Raw genomic sequence first — 16228 nt, 5'->3', positions numbered from 1 at the left:
TACGACAACACAGAACTTCCATTAACATTGGAAAATTACGATACGTTCATTAGAACCTAGTACACATCAGTCATCAGTGCACACAACAACATTACACTTACCCCGGCAGTTAGAGAAACATGCCGACCAAGAGAAGCTGCTTCAGAAACCTCAACACCAAAAAAAAAGGTCACAGAAGTGGTGACCAACTACGAAGTACGAACACAATACACAGCTACTCCACGCCCCCCTTCCTGATGATACAGCTCCCAAGCAGGGACAAGCTTCAGCGCACCATCATTTCATTTCATTTTCATCCATCAAACACAGGATTCGTTCGCCTGCTCGAACCGCTCCGCCTGGACCACGGCAGCCTCCTCGGAGACCAGCGCCTCGAGCAGAAGGGCCTTCACCTCCCAGGAATTGAAAGGAAACCCTCTCCTCGCGTAGGCGTTGAGGAGAGCAGCGCTTCCTTGCTTCACGAGCTTCACAAAGGCGCTGCCACCGATGTCGTCGGTCCTCATAGTAGCTTCCAGCAGGGTGAGGCGTGGTCCGTACCGCTCCACGGACCTAGAGCCGAAGACCTTTGCCACCGCCGCTTCCTGAGGGATGATGTTTGGCCATGGCTCAGCTCCACTGCTCCAGAATCTGCACATTTTGCACACGATATGAGGATCTCACTGTTGCTGTTTACTAACTACTCCTAAATCAACAAAAGTTGGCTAGGCAGCTCATTCAGGCTGCTCCACCCTTTGCAATGTAAACAAAATGTTGGTAATGCAAATACACATTTTATCCCTCTTCTTCAACATTCTCCTTCATAAAATGGGAGTACACTGTGGAAACTCATGATCTTTTAACATGGCAAATAACAAATCTATGTATTGCTTGAGAGTTAAGATGCAAAGTATCGACAGCCACCTTATTAAATACTAGTAAGAGTGTTTGGCAGCCACTCACAAATAGATGCTACAGAGGAAAATTTCCAAAAGGAAGTTCTGTTACATACAGAAAGAGCATAAGCATGCCAGCAGCTAATAACTATGCTAAAGGAAAAGGAACGTGTTCCCAAGTTTATTTGATAGCCAGATGTCCTTTTCCTTCCCTTGATTCATGGAAGGACTCTTTTATTCAAAGGTTTAAAATCAATCAGGAAACGAATGGTGAGTCGCTTATCCTGCTCAATCAATTATTGTTTATATGTAGGTAGGAAGGGTATAAAGCCATGGAATGCAGGAGCAGCAAGACATGAATTTTGCAGGAAAGTGGGGGCACAAAGTGTTTATTTGTGCCAAGAAAAGGCCATTTAAGATGGTAAGCCAATAAGGTCCTACCAGGAAGAAAACAAATTGAAAGAAAGTGTCCTTTCATTCTCCCCTAAAAGGGGACAGAGAAGCTTGATGCCAATTTTTGGGCACTGGGACTCATATGGTTTAGCAATTAGCTGGTTGTCAGTACCCATAAGATGATAAGACCATAACTAAGATTTTTTTTTTCAAACTTCCCATGTAAGGGATTTTTACCAAGCTGCACCGGCAGGTAGTTTTAGCCATTTTGCAGAATTTTCACTGTTAAAATCTTATGTGGAAAGGTGTGATCCACAGAATTGGATCACGCAGAGGTTATGATAGCAATGCATCTATTGCAGAGTAACACCCCACAAGGCCAAAACAACTCTTAATGACAGGACGCCCCACAACAGGACAACTACGACAACCAAAGCTTGAGACCAACGAAATGTTCATAGATCCATATGAAACGAATGTGAATGGTCCTAGTGTCATGGGACTAGGCGAGGACAGGAGTTGATTATGATGGCCGTGCATTCAAAACAACCAACTCAGAAGAAGCAAAATGTGCCACATACAGATACTCCAAATAAGGAATGACATGATTACCGCAGGAAATACATTGTTACAACAACCTCTCTACCTGACCAGACAACACCCCCTAACTTCTTGTTCAAAAGTCAAGACGTACTCGATGGAGCAAGTGCTGTACAGCTTAGCAGGACGATTCCATGGGATGGTTTGCTCAAGTATTTAGCTTGGGATGGAGTGTACGACAAGGTATTCAAGAAAGGACATTTGAGGTGGTGGGCTCGCAAAGGTGTACCCATTTTGGCTTGCCCTGAAATTGCCTTGGCAAAAACTGGCTTCCAACCAAGCATACCTGGAATTTTTAGGCTGAAACCACAAATATTTGAGATCTACCCGTCCCGACAAGAGTAAATTTTTGGGGACACGTCTTGCATTACCCAACCTAAAATGCTACTATTTTCTTGCCTTCTCATTTTCTGAATCCTGAACTTACAAGGTTCAGTTTGGTAAGCTACAAAGCTCCCAGCCTCCCACAATGTGTGCTCTGAAGGTATGTAACCTGAAGCCACCCACTTCATTGACCAGAACTGGAAAGATTTACACGTAGGAACATCCCAAGCTTTCTTTTTTTTTTAGAACTGGAAAGCCTCGTATCCATTTCTTTTTTTAGAACAGATTCAATGTCTAACTGAGCAGTAAACACTGATACAGTGACCATCAAAAGTTGCTAAAATAACCAACTGAAAATCAAATCCTCTTAACATCCACATAAGAAAGGCGCTACATTTTATTCCAAGAATGGGACTGGGAGTGATTTGAGTTGCTTACTGGGGTGTGCATCTCCCAACTGCTCGGGTGTAGAGGTACCCAGGCCATGCGTGCGCGTCGCCGCGGCTCCCGTCGGTGTGCAGCCGCATCCTCCTGCTCTCCCCATCCGCCGCCGCCGCCACACCAACCCTAGCGTACATCCCATTTGCTGCCCAGAAGAATGAGCAAAGGAAGATGAAGCAGGCGAGAGCTAGAGGACGAAGCGGCGCTAGAGAATCCATCCTCTCTCTCTCTCTCTCTCTCTCTCTCTCTCCTCTCTCTCTCTCTCTCTCTCCGCAGCTGCCTGCTGCTATCCTACAGGCGACAGAACTTTATGGAGCCCAGTTTGAAATGCGGACACTGTTCTGTGTGCTCTGAGATCGGCTCCTTGGAAGGAGCGTGCACCGGGCCCATGCATGTCTTTACTTGTCATGCCATGGGTGTGAGATTTTCTTCTCCTCCCTTCAACTTTCCACATACTTTGTTAAGGCCAGGGCCTTGTTTAGTTCCGAAAAATTTTAGAAAATGTACACCGTAGCATTTTTGTTTGTATTTGACAAATATTGTCCAATCATAGACTAACTAGGCTCAAAAGATTCGTCTCGTCAATTTCGACCAAACTGTGCAATTAGTTTTTATTTTCGTCTATATTTAATACTCTATACATACGTCTAAAGATTCGATGTGACGGGGAATGTGAAAAATTTTGCAAAAATTTCTGGGAAGTAAACAAGGCCCTGGTTCAGTTCGCAAAAATTTTCAAAATTCCCCGTCACATCGAATCTTTGATCGCATGCATGGAGCATTAAATATAAACGAAAATAAAAATTAATTGCACAGTTTAACTGTAATTTGTGAGATGAACTTTTTAAGCCTAGTTACTCCATCATTGAACAATATTTGTCAAATAAAAATGAAAGTGCTACAGTAGCCAAAACCTAAAAATTTTGCGAACTAAACACTCGCATGGGGTCTTGGGGAGACGCACTATGGAAATGTGTTTTCAGTAAAACTGAGCTTTTTATGGATTCATGTATCTACTCTTCCTAAATCCTGAATAAGTGGATTTCTAGTTCAAATTTTTTCTACAAAGTATCAATCACTAGGAGGTTGATTGGTCTAACTGTCCATTTATTTTTCTCGAAGTCTTCTCACATTTACTATACCTTCTCCTGTCTCCTAATCCAGTATCAAATTTCTATAGCCTGAACGATCACCGATTACTATGTAACTACTCCAATTGATGAATGTTTTTTCTCGAATGCGCAAAAGGTTTGTACATCATTATATTAAATATGAGAGATTAACTAAATAGACGATGTGACTAACGAGCGCCCTAGGAGGTTGACAAACAGCTTGAGACTGGACCATCCTACTACACGAACTTAACTTCCGATATTACACACAAGGTATACGACCAATACAAGCATAGCAATGCAACCTAAGAGGTGGGCTTGCATCCCCACAGTTGCCAGGACGACAATTTCTCGACGTCTATGAAGAGCACATCCAAAGCTTCGACGTCGGGTGTAGTGAGGTTCCCCTCGAAGATCCTCTCATAAGCCTTCTATCGTGACATGCCCAGTATTGATTGACCTGTGACGTAGCCTAATCGTTACATGACAAGGACCTCACCTAGCTTAGAAGCTAGAACTCAAGAGAGGGTCTTGGCCGCCTGCCGCTTGCTTCGCCTCGGGAATCTTGACTTAGTAGGTGACGGCTACTCAAGAGGCTAATGGATTAGTAGAGAGTCGACCTTCTTCAGCACTCGTTCAGTGAAGCTCTTGAGATAGCGTGATACAGAGTTGTTAGTGTTAACAGGATGGTCGTACTCACTAAAAGGTAAAAGTTTGTTTAGATCACCAAGATCTAAAATTTAGGGAGTATTTAGATCTAAAGTTTAGGGAGTATTTAGATATAGAGACTAAAGTTTAATAGGTGTCATATCAAATGCATATGGGGTGGTCCATACGGTGTTCAAATACTAATAAAAAATTACAAATTCCTTCAGTAATCAGTGAGACAAATTTATTAAGTCTAATTAATCCATCATTAGCATATTTTTACTATAGCAATTATGGATTAATCTATTATTAATTATAGACTAATTAGGCTTAAAAATTTTGTCTCGTAAATTAGTCTCAGTTTGTGTTTTAAATTTCGTTCCAAAATAGATATTATTCTCATTTCCTGAGAAGTCAAACATTTTAACTTTGACCATATATATATATATATTAATAGTTATAATACATAATATCATTAGATAAATCATTAAATATACTTTCATAATAAATTTATTTAGAGATATAAATATTATATATATTTTTTTCTACAAAGCTAATCAAAGTTAAAAAAGTCTAACCTACACGTATCCTATAGTGACTTTTATTTTGGGACGGAGGGAGTAAGTGACTAGGTTTAGGTGCAAGTCAACATATCAAGGTGAACCAGCTTGTATCGCTAGAAGAGGTTAAATAGCCGATTTGTGAAAGTTTTGTGTTAGGGCCGTGGCCGTGGTGGCCACCGGCGGCATGGCAGGGGGTGGCGGTGCAGGCTGCTGGGTTAAACTCTAATTTATGTGCATAAGATTCAATAGATACAAAGTCCCTTGTATTTATAGTTCTATTGGACTTTAGCCTGCAAACAATCTAAACTGATCTAATTCATCTATGGCGATGGCGGCCCTGGCGCATGGGCCTTGACCCCTTTGACGTGTTAGCGCATGGGCCTTGGACCATTTCACGTGTGACAGAACTCTCCTCTTTTTTGCTCGGCGCAGGCTGAGGTGGGCTTGAATGATATCATTCCTATTTTATCAACTATAAAGTCACGAGATAAGTTCAATATTGAACCATCTTTTTTTGTTTTCACTCTGATACCTTTCTTTCTTTTTAATTTCTTGCACCTAGCAAAGTGTTCATGTATACGATGCAAAGTCTGAGCTCAAATGAATTGGAACATATGATCATGGGTAAATTCAAATTAGAGCGACACACGAGTCTAGGCAGACTATAGAGTTGACATTGAAATGCATCACGTGGTCACTAAATAAATCTACGACCATGGAAGAATTTGAACGTTCAGTGAGAACAAGCTAAGAAAAACTGGAAACTGTGCTCGTAGAAAACGGATTCGTTCTTTTTTAAAAGACAAAAGAGGTTCATGTGCAACAGTGGGCATGTAATGACTGCAGGGACGACTTAAAAGGCATTGCACACTACACAGCAGTACAGCACACGCACACTGCAAGAAAAATGCGTCTTTGAGTTTAAATCTAGTTTTACCTAGCGAACTCTCTATCCCGGATGGAAGCTTTATACAAAGAATCCTAACGGAAGCTAGAAAATCTCATATCACGATAAATAACTAAAACTCGGACGCCTCCGTGGGATCGGCCTGGACTTCCTCCGCTTGGCGCCACAGTTAGCTTTTGCCGGCATCTCCGGATCGTCGACGTCTACAAAAACCCAGCTGTCGTCCGTGCTGCCGCCGCCGCTGCCGCAATCCAGTCCTTCGTGTCGTCCCTGCTCCTCAAAAATCTCATGATCTTCTGAACGAGTATCACAATACGCAGATCTTTCGTCTTCATCCTCTAATGATGAACTATCACAACAATGCGCAGACGAAGTTTCCTCCTCTTTGTTCTCTGATGAGCTCGTGCTGGAATGCTCTTCCCTGGCCTCCTCGTCAGCCTCTTCCTCGTCGCCTCCGGTGATGTCCCCTTCGAAGCCAGCACTCCCCTCCCCATCTTCGTCGACATCTTGATCACCCGAGGCATCGAAGTGCGACAAGTTGTCCTCCTCAGCCAACAGGAGGTCCGCCATGACGAAAAGCCAGAAGAAGCCGAGCGCGGCCATGGAACAGTCGAGCACGAGGTAGACGACAAAGATCTTGACGCTGCACGCCGCGTACACCACCATGGCACCGCGGCGCCACTTGTCGACAGCTCCTGCTCCCTCCCCGTCGTCGTCCGGCGTCATCTGGACTTGCCTTCCAACCTTGAGCACCTCCAAGTTGCAGAGGGCCAAGATGGCGAGTGTCGTAGGCTGCGGGCCGACCGTGACGTGGAGGAGGAACGCGTCGACGCAGTGCGTGATGAGGACCAGAACCCAGAGGAACCGCCACGACTCGCGCACTTCGAGCTCCTCGTCTCGGCTTGTTGCCTCGCCGGCGGCATCGTCCTCGGGGCGGCTGCTGCCATCAGTGACGGCGGTGGTGTCAATTTCGTCGGCATCATCGTCCGGCGGGTCAATCCAGTCAGCGATCAGCATCGTCAGGCCGCACGTCGCCGCGAAGCAGACCGCACATAACTGCATCCCACTGGCGGCGTTGAAGCTGAAGAGCAGGTGCATGGTGAACAGGAGGTAGAACCCGGCCCCGACGAGACACGCGATGTCCTTCAACACAAAGCCGGCGGCTGCCTCGCCGTCGTCCTCGCCCTTGTCGCACGACGACGACGACGGTGGCCTGATCCCATCGACCACGCGTCTCAAGTATCTCAGCACCGACGGAGCGCAGGCCCTAGCCTCATCGCACGCCGCGTCGAACAGCACGGTCGCGGCGAGGCGGGCGACGAGCGCGACCATGCGGAGCACGAACCTGGCCGCGCACGCGGCGTCCCTGTGCTCGTCCCACTTCCTCCTCCACCAGCCGGCGAGGCGCGCCGCGCACGCTTCGGGCCCGGTCGTCGTCGCGGGGTGCGCTCCTCGCGCCGCGACGTCCCTCAGGAACCGCAGGTCGGCCTCCAGGTCGGCGCGCGCGCGCGACGCCGTGTCCCGCGCGTAGGCGTCGGCGCGGGCGAGCGCGGCGCCGACGCGGTCCGGCCAGACCGCGCGGGCGAAGCAGACGAGGGAGACGGCGAACGTGGCGTAGTAGGACAGCAGCTTGGAGACGTAGTACGCGGACGCGGCGATGCAGATGGCGGTCACGGACGCGGGGACGACGAGGGTGGTGGAGATCGGGAAGGCAGGCGCGGGCGTGGCGCCGCCGTCCGCGCGGTGGGCGGCTGCCGTGACGACGTCGTCGACGGCCATGCTGGTGGTGCCGGGGTGGTTTTTTGGACTTTGGGTGCGTGCGGGTGCGAGATCGATCGCTACGGCGAACAAGACGTGGCGAGGTGCGGTTGTTGCATTGGTGTATATGGCGGCGGCCCCGGGTTTTCGGCGAGATAGCGCACGACTCTACCACAAGAAAGAAACACCTAGATCAGGGGGCAGATTCCGTTGCATTATTTTGACGGTCTTGCAGGAGAAGACTTGGATCGGACGATGGATTCGCAGCGCGATCCTTAGCTGATCGGGCCTCGATGATGATCTCGTACTCAAAAAAAAAAAAAGAGCGACTTGGAGGGGTAAAGCGAACAAAAAAGAAAGAGAGGAAATCACGCTGAGCAACAAAAACGATCACAGTGGGACTCGAACCCACAATCTCCCGCTCCGGAGGCGAGCGCCTTATCCATTAGGCCATGCGACCAATTTCTTGCAACCAGACATAATGGCTGTCTGTTTAACAGATTGGTTCTTTTATAATCTGTTACCTACATTGATGTTTACAAAATTACAATGTGGGTAGTACATGTACATGTCACTACTGAACTATAACAACAATCCCTGCCATTCAGTGACATTGCCAAGGCCGGGCGCTGTTTGTCCAGGTTCAAAGATGTTCTAAGCCCTGCCATGGCACCATTTGCCATTAAAATGTATATATTGTATCAACATATGAAACCTCTCAACTTTCATTGAGGGGAGCCAGGAAAAAGGAAAACCGACTCTTTGGATATGATTAGGTAGACAAGATGCGTCAGCAACAGGCAGCCAAATAGGAGTATCACTTGTTCATTTTAATTCACTTTGCCCGTCCTGCTTCATCATCATACGAACGAAAAAGGGAGTATCACCGTACCGGCGGACTCGGAAGCCTTCATGGAGATGGAGGTCGTCGTCGATGCCTTGCGGTGCAGCAGTAGCACGGGACTACGGGAGTGACATGAGGTCGATGGCCGCTGTAAGCGCGGGGACACAGATCGCCTCGCCTGGAAGCGACCAAAAGGAATCTCGCTGGTGGACTCGACGCCATCGAAGTGCCGCGGTGGTGGCAGGTTGACGACGAGCTCAATTGAGCAGCGCCAGCTGCCAGCACGAACGCACCAGCGGGAGCAGGTCGGCGGCGACGGCGAGGCGGTGCGTCGTGCGGATGAAGACACATGCTTTTCTCGGATAGGCTGGGAAGGACTTCCCCTTCCCCGCCGCTGCTTCCTCGGATAGGCTGGGAAGGACTTCGGCAGTAGGCTGGGCCATGCCAGCGCCGAGCTCGGTAGGAGGACGAGCCGGCCGTGCCACGAGGCTTCTTCACGAGCACGAACGAACCGGCGGCGCCGCTCGGCCACTGCGCCTCTCGGCCTCATGCGTGCGTGCGTCGGCGAGGTGCTGCTGCAGCGGGACGACCTCCATGAGCGCTAGCCGGCGTCCGTGCATGCGCGGGATGGGAGACGAGGTGTGCGCGTGGGATGCGTCCGTGCGTGCGTCGCCGAGGAGGAGCAGAGCTGCTCTGTCCTTGGAGCAGAGGAGCAGAGGAGCTGCGTGTTTTTTTGGAGCAGAGGAGGTTTTTTTTTTTTTTTTTACAAACCAGAGGAGGGTCTTGCTGTTCTCGTCCCGGTGGTCCCGGAACATACGTACGTGGTACGAGAACGTGGTACGCGGTACGACATTCTCATAAACTATGGAACGTAGAGGGTATATAGCTTCGTCTCGTTCCTTTTAAGTTGCGGAACGCGTTCTACTTTCTAAAGAAACATGTTTGGGACGTAGTGGTTGGCTCAGGTAGTTTTACGTGTTGTTTTGAATCAAATGAGTTCGATTCTTAACGTGATATAGTTTACTATTGTATTTTTGTTTCATTTAGGGGTGTCCAACTCCAACCTTAAGGCTCATTGCAGGTCTAGGCCAATGAGTCAATCACCATCTAGATTTTTCGCCGACCGCTCACGGAAGGGAAGGACACAGTATGCACACACACCACGAAGTTCTATAGTCGCTTGGGACTGACGTTCCTATGATTGCTCCTATATATGATTCGTGTTCCACCGCATTTGGGAACGATGTTCCATGATGTTCCCGTTCCACGTTTAGGAACGGAGAACGTGCCCATGTTCCCGTACCCCGGCTGCTAAGCAGTGGTCCAGCTGAGGGCATGAGGCACAGCAGCGAGGCAAAAATCCATTTATGCGCACGTTCATATGTAGCGAACATTTGATAGTTAATACAGTTTGACTGCCCTTCTTTTCCGCTCCTCTTTTTCTTATTTCTTACATCACCATGCAAAAAACAATGCAAACTCGGTGTGTCTATTTTTAATTCCGTCTGCATCAGCGTGACAAGACGAAGAAAACTAGACCTCAATTCTATATATTTCAAAGAATTTTATTTTTTAGTAGCAATTTATGTATATTAAATTATAACATGTAATTATGTTGTTAACTTATTCTGCTATGTTATGTTGCTAACCTATTTTACTAAGTTGCATGGTGTAACTTATGTTTGTGTAGAATAACTTTAATAAAAATTCAACTTTGTATATGCACTAATATATAATTTCGGTAACTTATGTACATAAGTTGTATTGTGTAACTTATATACTCCCTCTATTCTAAATTACTACCTCGGTCCACAAAAGAATGCTATCTAACTTATCTATATCTCTTATATAGATAAACCCCACTAGCTAATTCTCTTGACATACAAAGCATCCACATCATCATCCACTAGAGCATCCCACTAACTAATTTTCTTGCCATGCAAAGTGCCCACATCAACATCCACTAAATCATCCCACTAATACATTATCCCGCCATGCAAAGTGTTCACATCATTATCCAGTAATAAATCAAACTAACACATATCATTTATCCTGCATCTATGTTATTCACATTAGCAAACCACATCATTTTCTAACATATTTTTAGTTGTCCATGCTAGAATACTAAAAATCATCCACTAGCATATAGTATAATTTTACCGGTAATTCCCACATCAACGCGCGGGGCATTCTCCTAGTTTCATTAACTTAGTGTACATAGTTATATATCTAACTTATGTTTTCATGTGTACGCCATCTTAACTTACTTGATGAACTTGCTGCATTTAGTTTCATGTGTTATCACATTATATTAGATAACCATGTTAGTATTTGTATTAACTAAAGTGTTTCTTCTAGTCAACTTTGTTATTTGAATTTATTATTTTACACATATATATTTTGCATATCTTCCAATTTAAAACACACAGATGTTGAATATCATAGTTGTATAAGTTATACAAATCTATTATGTAACTTGTTATATAGCTTCGCATTATCTATATGGAAGTTATTGTGTAACATAGGGTGTAAAAGTTATTTTTATTTTACTCCCTCACCCTTTTTAAAATCCTTTTCTCTATGTTCCCGAATGATTATTTCTAAAAAAACCGATGAAACGTAAAGAGAATGCTATTCTCGCAACTGTTTTAATAATATAAAATTTGCGTAAAAAAAGATAATATTGTGTAACTTAGAACTACTAAGTTAATCTTAAAAGTTATACCGTGTAACTTAGTTTTCTAAATTATACGTGTAGTTTAAAGAAAATACAAAAGTGAGGAAATTACCGTCGCCCGTGTGACTGCATAGGAAAAGAAAAAAAGTGCATGCAACGTCCGCTCAAAAGGAGTCTGAGAGTTGCGTGTCTCTAGGTCCGTCCAAAAATAGTATCATGTGGGATTGAGTATTTTTCTAAAAAAATAGTTTGATTGGTTGGAGGTCGTTCGCTGGCCCATTTCAAATGAACGTTCGTGAATTAGTGCGGTCAGCAGCGAGGTCTCCAGTAGGACGTCACGCACGCGCAGGTGCTATTTGGCTCGCCAGCTCGTTGAGGTGCTCGCTGCTGCTTCGGTGCTTCCTGCTGCGAACCTGACAGTAGGCTGAGATCCAAACCAAACCTACACCAATCCAAAACATATATATATGTGAAAGTCAAATTCAAACCAAATTAGACCATGACTTCAATCATCCACACCAAACCATACCACTTATGCGCTAGACCCATTAAAATAAATTTCCAACCCATCATTTCACCGGCACCTCATGCTATTGTTTATATTTAGCCATAAACAAAAGCAAAAAATAAATAGATAGAATAAAAAATCATTGTAAACTCTATTATTTACAGCCAAACCAGTTCAGCCCACTTTAATAGGGCCCAAACCAAACTGGCCCAACTGACTTTTCAGTCTGTTTCAATCCAAACCAATACAGTCCAAAAGTAAAACCAAACCAAAAACCCGGTTTTAACCCAAACCATTGCTAGGTTTGACTGCCCATCACTTGTTCGACAAAATGTCACCAAGGGGTAAACTTATCCACTCGAAGAAGAGGACGCAACTTAATACGGCAATGATATGTATAAGACGTCCGGACGGACGGACGCTGTTGTCCACTCGTTTTATCCGCTTCCGATTTACTCGTTGCCTTCTTCTCTCCCTCGCGCTGCTGTCCACACGTTTTATTCATTACTTTTCATCTTCTCTCGCTGCTCCGCTTCTCTTGCCACACACGCCCGCACTCTACTGCGCCGCTGGCTAGCCATCCCTCTCTCTCCCTTCCTCCCTTCCTCACCTCGCTACAACCTCCATGTCTCTATGCTACCGGAGTGGGGGCGGCGACGGTGGCTTGTAGCAAGCCGCACGTCTTCCTCGCTCGGCGACCTCCATGGATGACGGCGCACCTCCAATAAGATAGGTGGGGACGATTTGGATCTGAGGTCTCTCTTTCCCCTCCCTCCTCCTATGGATCTAGATCTAAGCCCTCCTCTTCTTCTTCTGTGGATCTAGACTTAGCCCTCCTCCCTCCTCCTCTACGTTCTTCAACTCTGCTCCTCCTCCTCCTACTTCTCCTTTGGGTCTGGATCTACGTGATGTGGTGGTGGTTAAGGTTTCGATGAGCTTTTGGGTTTCAGCGCTCACGCATGTTGTAATGGTGTTCTCTGCTTGTTGCAGTACGTTTTCAAGTGATGTTGCAGTAGGGTAGGATTTTGACGAGCTCTCAGGTTCAGGTCTCGTCTTCATTGCAATGGTTCTCTCTAGACGTTGCAGTAGGTTTCAGTCGTTTGTTGCAATACTGTGTTTCAAGATGTTGTTTCACTTACTTCAATCTGCATGTTCTAGTAGTTTCTTTCATGTTGCCGCAGCAGTTGTTCGGTGTTGTTGTAGTACTATGTCCATGGTGTTTCAGTTGCTCCATCTAATGTTTCAATCTTCACCGTTGTATTAGTTGTTGCATGTTGTTGCAAGAGTTGTTCGGTGTTTGTTGTACTACTATATCCATGGTGTTTCGGTTTCTCCACCCAATGCTTCAATCTAGCTGTTGCATTAGCTATTACATGTTGTTGCAGCAGTTGTTCGTTGTTGTTGTAATACTAGGTTTCATGGTGTTTCAGCTGCTCCATCCAATGCTTCAATCTGTATGTTGTAGTAGTGTTTGCATGTTGTTGTAATAGGTGTTCAGTGTTTGTTGTAATACTATATTTTATGGTGTTTCAGCTACTTCAATCTATTGTTGTAGTAGTATATCTATGTTGTTGTACTATCACGCGCATTGTGTTGCAGCGTTAAGTCTATGGGGTAGGCTGTCGGGACGAGTTGACGATGGGCAGATGTGCTAGGGACCGGTGAGACGAGGGGCGAGGTGGATCCGGTGCTCACGGTGGTGGGGACGGGCTCCTTGTCTGGGGAGCGGACGAAGAGCAGTCCTCCGTACGGGGCAAGTAGAGCAGAGCGCGAGATGGTTGCGGACGGACGGTTTCCTTTTTTTTCTTTTTGCGGGTGGGGGCTCGACGTACGGATGTGTTGTTGACGCTTTTTTTATTTTCTCTGGATGGCGCGGGTTGGAGGCTCGGCGTCCGGATACGGTACTGGCGCCGGACGTCCGAGCGCTAGCAGTCCCGAACTTAATACACCCTGCACTAGCTAGATTTACACAATACATACAAACAAAAAACCATAGATTAATTTGGTAAGAGCAGGCTAAGGCTAACCAAAACTCCGATCGGCTTTCTGATAATAATTAAAAAAAACAACTTTATCTTTCATGAAGTCTCCGAAAGGCCGAACGGGCTTCATCAGCAGGTCGATATAGGACAGCAACATTCAGTATTACATTGGGCCCGCATTTAATGAGGGGCAGCATATTGTCTTGTTTAGTTCTGAAAAGATTTTGGATTTCGATACTGTAGCACTTTCGTTTGTTTGTGGCAAATATTATTCAATCATAGACAAACTAGGCTCAAAAGATTCATCTCACGATTTACGGACAAACTGTGTAATTAGTTTTTGTTTTCATCTATATCTAATGCTTCATGCATGTGCCCTAAGATTCGATGTGACAAGGAATCTTGAAAAGTTTTTGGATTTCAGAGTAAACTAAACAAGGCCTTTGCTAATTTGTCCTAAAGTTAGTAAGAATTGATTTCTTTAGGTACAAAAGAAGTAATTAGTTAATGGCTAAAACTGATTAGTCCTATGTAGCATTGGATGCTCCAAATAGCTAATCAGCCATAGCCATTAACATGCTACTAAAAGCAACTCCAACAGAAGATCTATCTATGTTATGTAATCTATATTTGACTATTTTGAAAAAAAGAAAGAGTTGGCTTTCTAAAATAACAAGTCATTTATTCCGGAATTCTGGTATGCTAGATATAGCTTGCATGTTCCGTTAACCATTCATCTCACCCTACTGGAAAGACTGTTGATTTTTTGTGTTTTTTGTTAGAGCATCTCCAAGAGTCTTTGCAAATATCATTTTCTAAGTCATTATTTAGAGAACCATTTTTATAAAAATTGCTTTCTATATTTCTTCATTCTTCAACAGTTTTATTATCTCTCATGTGCACTCTATAGAGTCATTCTCATCTTGTATTTTTGGCTAGTGAAAAATCGGGAATAGAAGATAGTTATATTTGCATAACCATTTAGACAAGCTGTTGGAGGGTAATTTTTTATTAAAATCTCTATTCCTAGCATTTAGAAAGGATTTAGATAGTCTCTTTGAGTTGCTCTTAGGGTTTCTATTTTAGATGTTGGTTAAGGCCTTGTTTAGTTCCAAAATATTTTGGAAAATGGATATTGTAGCACTTTCGTTTGAATGTGATAAATATTGTCCAATCATAGACTAAATAGGATCAAAAGATTCATCTCGCAAATTACAGGTAAACTCTGTAATTAGTTATTATTTTTATCTATATTTAATGCTCTATGCATGTATCGCAAGATTCGATGCGACGAGAAATGTGAAAATTTTTGTAAAATTTTCTGAGAACTAAACAAGGTCTAAATCACGAGTTTAGCCATCCATTTTTATCAACTCTGAGTTGCTCTAAGGACCCGTGTTTAATGGTCAGTTCTATGGCTGATTTTAGTTAGCTAACAATTAGTCCTTACCATGCAAATATGTCCTATAACTTCAAACTCCCCAACTCTGCGAGATGGATAACATGCCCCTGCTGGATGTCTACGTATGACGCGATCAGAACCTATAATCCACGTTTTCCAGGAGGAGGATTATAGAACTGAAGTCCAGCACGGCAAGTTTTTGGCCACCACTTTCACTTTGTGGCCACCGTGCTGAACGAACCGATCCGTCCATGGTAGAAGACCAAAAATTGCATGCATGAGCGAGAGAGTGTATTGGTGGACGATGGCGAGGACGAGGAGCTCCACCTAACCTCGGCGCTTATCCAGCAGCAGGAGCTGGATCACAAATCACGAGCACACACCAACACCACACACGCAGATATTTCGTACTACCACACACGAAGCATGGCAGGAGGCAGGAGAGTGACGAGGGACCAACAAGTCACCAAAGACCAATAATCTTGCTGAGTCAAAAAAGCGCACGCTATGCCGCCGTGCGCCCGTGCGCTATCCTCGTCACCGTGCAGTGGGCGTGCACTTGGACGGGCGGACGGCGAAGGCGGCACGGCGTGCACCGCGCAGGTCAGGTCCACCACGTACCCTATCCGCCAGCCGTGCAGCTACGACGACTCAGCACCAACGAAGCAAAAGCTGCAGCGCGGCGTCGTCGATCGTGATCCATCGGGCCAAGAGCCTGCATGCGTTCCCCTCAGCTACAGCTAGCTAGACCGTGGGTCAGGCGCATGGTATACTTGTACGTACCTGACACGTACCACGCTGTAACTGTGAGCGATTAGCATACGGTACGGCGTGCTTATTTTCCACGCTTGCAAACGAAAAATGGTCAAAGCGGATTTGGACTTGGCAGGTGACAATTAATCATTCAAGGCCGTCAAAACCAAGTTGCCTTGCATGCCCTCATGCGTGCATGCATGCTGCAGAACCAGGCGCGCGCGACCATGGCGATGCACTGATGATCACTCCCGCAGTCCCGCTTGCCGCTTGCGTAGGTGAAACCTTGAAAGTGGAATTAGAGGTTGCATTGGACTCGTGTGGTGCTACCATAATCTGGAAGAATGTTCCCGGCACCGCACTTAGGCATTGTTTAATTCGCCCAAAAACCAAAATCTTTTTAAGATTCTTCGTCATATCGAATCTTACGCTACATGCATGGAG

The 16228-nt window shown here is 45.4% G+C and overlaps 2 protein-coding genes and 1 non-coding gene across 3 annotated transcripts; all 3 read right to left on the bottom strand.

Moving 5' to 3' along the window:
* On the bottom strand, window positions 1-2983 carry LOC8075932. Its single transcript, XM_002446743.2, has 2 exons — window positions 2628-2983; window positions 1-627 (listed from the first exon to the last, which is right to left on the bottom strand). The coding sequence occupies exons 1-2, from the start codon at window positions 2846-2848 to the stop codon at window positions 300-302; spliced, it is 549 nt and encodes a 182-aa protein (XP_002446788.1). The 5' UTR covers window positions 2849-2983; the 3' UTR covers window positions 1-299.
* Window positions 5724-7937, bottom strand: LOC8054277. The gene has a single exon (XM_002446742.2). The coding sequence runs from the start codon at window positions 7637-7639 to the stop codon at window positions 5960-5962; it is 1680 nt and encodes a 559-aa protein (XP_002446787.1). The 5' UTR covers window positions 7640-7937; the 3' UTR covers window positions 5724-5959.
* Window positions 8006-8078, bottom strand: TRNAR-CCG. Its single transcript has one exon. It is a non-coding gene; the product is annotated as a tRNA-Arg (tRNA).

This window comes from Sorghum bicolor, chromosome 6 (genome assembly GCF_000003195.3).
Source record: "Sorghum bicolor cultivar BTx623 chromosome 6, Sorghum_bicolor_NCBIv3, whole genome shotgun sequence".
NCBI classification, from domain to species: domain Eukaryota; kingdom Viridiplantae; phylum Streptophyta; class Magnoliopsida; order Poales; family Poaceae; genus Sorghum; species Sorghum bicolor.
Note: the sequence above shows the minus strand (reverse complement) of the source record. Positions and strands in the feature narration are given on the sequence as shown.

Coding starts and splice junctions, on each gene's coding strand:
- LOC8075932 (XM_002446743.2), bottom strand. CDS start 2,848: ATGGATTCTCTAGCGCCGCTTCGTCCTCTAGCTCTCGCCTGCTTCATC. Junction 628..2,627: donor GTTGGGAGATGCACACCCCA/GTAAGCAACTCA, acceptor CAAAATGTGCAG/ATTCTGGAGCAGTGGAGCTG.
- LOC8054277 (XM_002446742.2), bottom strand. CDS start 7,639: ATGGCCGTCGACGACGTCGTCACGGCAGCCGCCCACCGCGCGGACGGC.